The sequence below is a fragment of the Nanorana parkeri genome, unplaced genomic scaffold, assembly GCF_000935625.1.
Source record: "Nanorana parkeri isolate BGI_ZX_2015 unplaced genomic scaffold, ASM93562v1 scaffold43, whole genome shotgun sequence".
Taxonomy (NCBI): domain Eukaryota; kingdom Metazoa; phylum Chordata; class Amphibia; order Anura; family Dicroglossidae; genus Nanorana; species Nanorana parkeri.
The window spans coordinates 1934142-1941725 of record NW_017306311.1 but is presented as its reverse complement, the minus strand read 5'-3'; the positions used below and the strand labels follow the sequence as shown (position 1 = coordinate 1941725).

General features: G+C 41.4%; 1 protein-coding gene across 1 annotated transcript in view; it reads left to right on the top strand.

Annotated features, from left to right (window-relative positions):
* The window catches only part of SLC30A10 (solute carrier family 30 member 10), a 12736-nt gene extending 5502 nt beyond the window's left edge, over positions 1 to 7234 (top strand). The window contains exons 2-4 of the mRNA XM_018572038.1: positions 658 to 744; positions 2594 to 2833; positions 6307 to 7234. Coding sequence (XP_018427540.1) covers positions 658 to 744; positions 2594 to 2833; positions 6307 to 6785 — 806 coding nt within the window. The 3' untranslated portion in view covers positions 6786 to 7234. The remainder of the gene's footprint in view (positions 1 to 657; positions 745 to 2593; positions 2834 to 6306) is intronic.
* The last annotated feature ends 350 nt before the right edge of the window (positions 7235 to 7584 follow it).

Below are 7584 nucleotides of genomic sequence, written 5' to 3'. Positions count from 1 at the left end.
TAGAGGACTACAAATCCCAGCGATAATAAATGATATACAGCGCAATGCAGAATAACGCCAGCTATAGAGGAATACATCAGATCCCAGCAATAATACATTATATACAGTGCAATGCAGAATAACGCCAGCTACAGAGGACTACAAATCCCAGCAATAGTACATTATAGTATAATGTACTATTGCTGCATTCCTCTATAGCTGCTGGTATTCTGCATTGCGCCGCTGTATAATGTACTATATTGCACACCACACTTTTTTTTTTACTTCCACCATGCCAAGCTTGCTCCTGTGATGGACTACAATCTCAATAGAAACTAGTAGTCCATCACTGGAGCCTTTTTTTATTATCCGATTAATCGAACTTAATAATCGGCCAACTAATCGATTATGAAAATAATCGTTAGCAGCAGCCCTAATATAAAACCAGAGAGTCATTGGACTCTCCGGCTAACCCTGAATTATCAGTTTAAAATGAAATTGGCTTTCCATGATGTATTGCTAGTGAATGGAGACTGCCGGTCTTATATGAAACTGACAGTGATGTTGGAGAAAACCCTGTTTTTGCATTGTTGTTGGCAAAGCTGATCTTTTGAAAAAACGGTGTTTCTTCTGTTTGTAGAATTTATACACAACACAGCGTTTCTTCTTTGGCTACAGGTGACTCTCTAGAAGACCAAGATTCCGACCCCGAGGATGAAAAGTCCAAGAGTGACAATAAGAACGCGGCAGCCCTCAACATCAGAGGTAAATGTTTCTGTTGGGAGGGATCATAAAAGCAGATGTGTAGACACAAAACAAGCAAAATACATAGGGGGGAATTTATCAAAACTGGAGCAGACAGAAACTGGAGCAGTTGCCCATGGCAACCAATCGGCATCTCTCTTCAGTTTGCTCAGGTAAGATTTGAAAATGAGAGAGAGAAGCTGATTGGTTACACAGCAAATCTGCTCCAGAATTTGTCTACACCAGTTTTGATAAATTCCCTTCACAGAATATACTGTACATACATGGGAACTGCCCATGCCCAAGACTTTGTGCGGACACTGCTCCAAGAAATCCCCACCGCTCCAATTCCCAAAACCGGACTCACATCCAATAACTTCTGAATTCAACACAGCCACACTCCACAGGTTTATTGAAGTAAGTGAACAAATGTACACCATCATAGCAGTCGCCATGTGCAAAACTCTGTGTTTCACCGCTCAGGCTTAATCATAGAGATCTCTAGGATTAGAGGCTTAATCAGGCTTAATCATAGAGATCTCTAGGATTAAGCCTGAGTGGTGAAACGAGTTAGTGTTTTGCACATGAGGACTGCTATGATGGTGTACATTTGTTGACTTACTTAAATAAAAACTGATTTTATATGCGGACACTGTTACAATCCAGTATCCCTAACAGCCAGCATAGCCAGGCCCCTGACCTCACTTTTTGAAATTGAATCTATTGGAATTGAAGCAGTAGGGCTTGGTCAAGAATTTTGATTGGATAGCTTATCATAGCTTATCATTGATGAGGTCATATCTGTGCTTTCTTCTCCATTCCGAAAGGCCCATGGGTTAGATTGACAGGCCTGTTCAATAAAGCCTGAGTGACCTACATTGTCCCTTCCTCTTCATGTCTTCCTGCCATGTCTGTGAAGGTTTTCATTCATCCAGGTCATGGTATATCTGTAAAAAATAAGTCAAGGCAACTGGACTTGCTGTATTTTTCCTGAAGACGTTTACCTGGACATCCGACCATCTTTCTCAATTCAGAAAGTCCTAAGTTCAGTTGCCTTGACTTATTTTTCAGAAAGTCATTCTAAATTGAGAAAGCTGGTCGTATGTCCAGTGAAACGTCTTCAAGAAAAATACAACAAGTTCAGTTGCCTTGACTTATTTTTTACAGATATGTCTTCCTGCCATGACTGAGGATTAGGGATGAGATTGACAGCACTGTTCAATATAATAGAGCCTGAGTGGCCTACACAGTCCCTCTCTCTTCCCGTCTTCCTGTCATGACTGCTGATTAGGCACAAGCTCAGGTTCATGCCGATCCTGATCTCCTCCAAACCTTAAAGGAGTGCCTTCCATGGCACCCAATCAGCTTGAAGTAAGCAAAGGGGTGGGATGCAGTGATGTCATTGACCTTATATGGCTACATACCTATATTTGGTAAATGGCATTCACTAAATATGGCTTTGTGGCCATATTAGGCAAATGACGTCAGAACAAGCATCCTGCCCCTTTGTTTACATCCATGGATCCCCAATCCAAAGTTAATTTGGTGGATATGTCATGGCACTTCCTTCTTCGGAGGAGCTCAGGTTTTGACGGAAATCTGAGCTCCTCCCTACTGCTGATGGTGTGTGGGCTTATAGGAGGCAGATATCAAGACTGACACTCAAAGAGGTTCAATCAGTGCTCTACTGCTTATACTTACCTTTCCTTTGTGAAGGTCCAGGCTTGCAAACCTAGGGACTTAAGATCAATGTAAGTCATTGATCCAATATCTATCAAAACACTGAAATCCCAGTTTTGGTTGGACTTCAGTTTCAAATAGAGATTTTAAAACATTTAATTAACAATATTTCTTTCTGTTCTACCTGCAGGTGTCATGCTTCACGTTATGGGAGATGCGCTGGGATCAGTGGTTGTTGTGGTGGCAGCAATCATATTTTATGTCAAACCGTTGCGCCGTGACGAGCCTTGCAACTGGCAGTGTTACATTGATCCCGGCCTCACCGTAGTCATGGTGGCGATCATATTATTCTCTGCTTTCCCCCTCATCAAAGAAACAGGCACCATCTTACTCCAAATGGTCCCCGAGGATGTTAACGTTGGTGAAATTGGTAAGAAATATTTTTTCAGTTGTTCTTTTACATATGGAAAATATATTATTAATTACTTGTATTTGTATTTTATCATCATTTTAAGATTCTTTAAAGCTGAAGTCTGGCCTTCTTTTCAGTCTTGCACAGTTGTACAGGCTCCCCTCCTGAACTGAAATTGCTTGCTCTGCCCAAGGTCCGCTTGTACTGATGCGTTTCACCCAATTGCAGGCTTAGTCACAGAGATGACCCCATCTCTATGACTAAGGTGTACCTTGGGTGGGACACCAGTGATGTGGTGCAAGTTCCAATAAACTATCCCAGCGCAATTCGGTGTGCGGGCAGCTTTTCTTCTGTTTGTTCAGCTTTAAAGCTTTTTTTGGGTTATACGCATAAACTCCCTCCTCATTGGCTGACCTCTACACAGGCTATCCTCCTTCAGTCTATCATGAATGTTCCTGCTAGAATCATTCACCTAATCAACCGCTCAGTGTCTGCAACCCCCCTCTGCCAATCCGTACACTGTCTTCCACTCGCCCAAAGGATACAATTCAAAATATTAACAATGACTTACAAAGCCATCTACAACTCTGCCCCCAGATATATCTCAAACCTTGTCTCAAAGTATCACCCCGACCGTCCCCTCCGCTCTTCAGAAGACCTCCTGCTTTCCAGCTCCCTTATCAACTCCTCCCATGCTCGCCTCCAGGACTTCTCTAGAGTCTCTCCCATCCTATGCAACTCTCTACCCCAACCTGTCCGTCTATCTCCCACTCTGACTGCCTTTAGGCGATCCCTCAAGACTCATCTCTTTAGGGAAGCCTATCCCACCTCAACCCAACCACTCAACCATCATGTTCTCAAACAATTCATCCCCACACAGCTACCTCCTTATGTATCACTTCCCCCTCCCTTTAGATTGCAAGCCCTCAGGGACAGGGCCCTCCTTATCATCTTGTTTTGAATTGTATTTTGATTGTAATGTCTTCCGTATATTGTAAAGCGCTGCGCAAACTGTTGGCACTATAGAAATCCTGTATAATAATAATAAACTGAAACACCCAAAAAAAACCTACACAGACTAAGAGAAAACATAAAACTTCATGGAGTAGTTTTTCCAGTAAAGCAGTCCTTAGGACCCCAGTGCTGCAAGGTGTAAGCCACCCCAAGCCTGAAATTCCAGAATTTCCTGAACATGGGGAGCCCAATGGTTGGATTCTTAGTCTTGAGGACCTCAGCAGCAAGATATTCCCATTGTAGTATTTACATCCAGCCACTAAACCCAGTACAACAATGCCTTTGGCGTCCCTGATTAAAAACAAGAAGGGTTACTTAGCCCACCAATGTAATTTAGATTTGTGTAGAATTAGCCTTTAAAAACCACCCAGTCAATCCATGCCAGGTTGTGCAAAAAAGCTTGGTATTTCTGGGCATGAGAAATGATTCTGTTATTGCTGATTGACATTACAACCGGACAAACCTCCTTTTGTGCGCTGATCTGTATGAATAGTGTCTGCACTAATTAAGGGAGGTGCCATGCTCATTACTAGCTCATCGTGATATAACTGTTTACTGGAATGAAGCATTTACAGGATAATCTCCTTGAGCCATTTCCAGTGTCTCTTTGCTCTTGGCTGGGATTTCTCTATGTGTCTTTGTTCCCATACCAGGAAATAAACATATACAGCCCAAAACCAGCACAGTTCACGTGCAAAGGATATCTGATCCATGCTTTTGAACTGATGCCCAATGATTTCATATAACTTCACCTAATATGCTTGTGTCCTCCTGGTTTTATATGTTTGCTATGATGAGCCAAATGTTACGTTGTTGGGGAAACCCTGAAATAATTTTCTGATATACAGCTTAGCTCAACTCTGTTGCATAAGGAATGGAGGGTGTAGCTTCCTGGTACTTCCTTTCAATGTACGTATTGCCATATAGTGTATGTTCCAATGTCTATTCCCCTATAGACACAACAGGGCTCTGTGACTGAAGTGCCTCGAGGCAATGTTTACCTTCTACAGATACTTGCAATTGTAGCAGTTAAGTCCTGTTATTTACTCTTTATTAACTTGAAAATTAGGAACAGGTTTTCTAACCTCTCCTTGCCAGCAAGTGGGGCTGGATAGTTTAGCATTTAGCAAATTAGTTCCCTCCCCTCATTTTGCACCTGTCATGTCAGCTTTAAATTGATTAAGTACCTGCCTCTTTCATGCTCCTCATAATTAACCTTCAGGTAAACCTACAGGCATGATAAACCTGCTAAACTTTCTGAAGGACAAAAATGCAGGCACACCCAGGTACCTACATACAACTTTGTTAAAGTGGACCTTCGCCCATATCTTTAAAATAACAACAAAGGCACCTTTAGAGATGTTTAGTAATGACAATCTACAAACACATACTTCTAGATAATTGCCGGCTTTGTATTCTTTGCATTCCTTATTTCTCTTTTCTTTCCCAGTCTTCTGACAGTGGCCATGTTAACTAAGGGCAGATTAATAGATCTCCATTTACGTCCTGAAACTCTGGCACATGTGACTAGAACATGTGACCATGCACATCATCTCATGGGAAGAAAATGCCTTTCCCTGAGAACTCGTGAAATTACAGATGAGATTTCCCAGCAATGCTCTGCTGATGTAACCTTGCCAGGATGCAGTGCTTTGGCACATACATCATTTGTGCCAGTAGTGGACCAGGAAGTAGATGAACAATATTTGTAAGGAAATGAAAAACAAGTTTAGCTATTGAATATAAGACGATTTTAAATGAGCATGCAGAGCTGCATGTTGGTGTGATTTTTAGTAAAAGGGGGTAAAGGTCCACTTTAACTTGTAGAGGTCAGCCACAGAGCGATTGCTAGACCTTTTTTTTTTCTCTTACTGTTTGGGTAACAAAGTGACCCAGTGCTGGGACTTGCAGACTAATTTAACATGGTTTGGCTTAACAAACCTTCAGATACACTTTACTGTAGCATGTACCTTTAAAGTTGATGGGTCATCTGGCACACACTGCTTAGAAGATGAGTATAATAAATAGAAAAACAGGCATTTTAGGGTCTGATTGTTCCTGGTGATCTGAGCTGATATGGATAGTCTGGAGAACTGTTGGTGTTTCCAAAGTTCAGATTAGTGAACAATAGTTGAATAACCATCAAATGGTTAGTCGGAAATCTTCAAGTGGTCACTGTCGGACTCACAGTGTATGGGGACGTCTATCAACAAATTCAAATTGACCATACTTAAAGAGATGGAGGGAAGGGATTTAAGGGACTACTTTCTGTTTTTTTGTACAGAAGAGGATAACCTCAGTCAAGTGTCAAACTTCAATATATGGGTTTGTTCCTAAGAAAATGTGTATTTCTGTCAGTAACTGTCAAATGACTATTACCTATTATGGTCAGTTGATTCAGTTTGTTCAAGTGCAATTGCTGCACCTTTAGTAATTTTTCATCTTTCATTTCTTTTATTTTTTTCCATATTCTGTAGGTCATAAATTATCCTCAATCCCTGGGGTGAAAAGTATCCACGAAATCCACATATGGGAACTGGCAAGTGGGAAGAACATTGCAACACTTCACGTTAAGTTCCAGAGCCTTGAGGACTACCTGGCATCCAATCGCAAGATCCGAAAGGTGTTTCATTCAGAAGGGGTCCATGCCGTCACTCTTCAGGCCGAGTTTACCGAAGAGAAAGACTTCTCCTTAGCTTGCAGCAACCCCTGTATCTCCAGTAAATGTGACGCCTACCTCTGCTGCAGCCAGGAGCTCGTCCCTTACGCCGAGACCAACGGCCAAGCTCTGAAAAAAGGCAAATCATCTCAAGTATGGTACCGAAGTAATGACTTAAACACTGATGCTGACACGACGGTTGACTCTTTGTGTGTAGAGCCTCCGGAAGTAAAGGTTGCAGGGAGTGCTAGCAGCCCAGAAAATGAGGCTCTAAATGCAAAGTCTACTCATTTTTAAAAAATTTAAGATGGACCATTGTGACAAATCTTGAACATTTTCTGAGGAACAAATGACTTTATATAATGTGTGATGATGTTTTGGTTTGTTTGACTACAAATCCTTTGCCCTATAATAGCCATGCCTGTCAAGGTTGTAAACGGGTAGTGTATACCTCAGCTAGGAGATGCACACATGAACAACAAAAGTCATTTAGCGCACAATCAAACGATCAATAGCACACTGAATTACATTGCTGTTAATCACTTTGTGAATATGGGGCTCTATGACCCACTTTGTGATGCACAAAATGGAATCTGGTTGCCCATTAATCTATCAATCTACTGCTGCTTTCTAGTGTATTATGAGACTCTGTGGAAGTTATGGTTCTTTAATTGATCTTATGTTTGTCTGATTATGTCATAGCTCTAAACCATGACCTCTTGTTTTTGGTGTATGCCTTGAAAAATGTTCTATCAGAACCTTGAATTTTGTGTCATAGGTAGTCCAGTGAGAGAGCTGGTTTCCTAGAAACCCTTGCAGCATAAGAGTGTTGTTTTTGTGAGTTACTGGACATCACTGTAAGGGTCCTTTAAAGTTTTTTTGGAAAAATTACTGTTTTCTTTGGCAGTATCAACCGCATAGATCATTCCTTTTATCTTCTGAGCTGCACTGTAGAAAAGGAAGATGTGTGATTGCCACAGGCAGCTAGAAGTAAACTTTTTTTTGGAGTCTTTGTTAAATAGGGTTCACTGAAGTCGATTTACAAAAGCTGGAGCAAAGGTGGAGTGGTTACCCATAGTAACTAATCAGGTTTCGC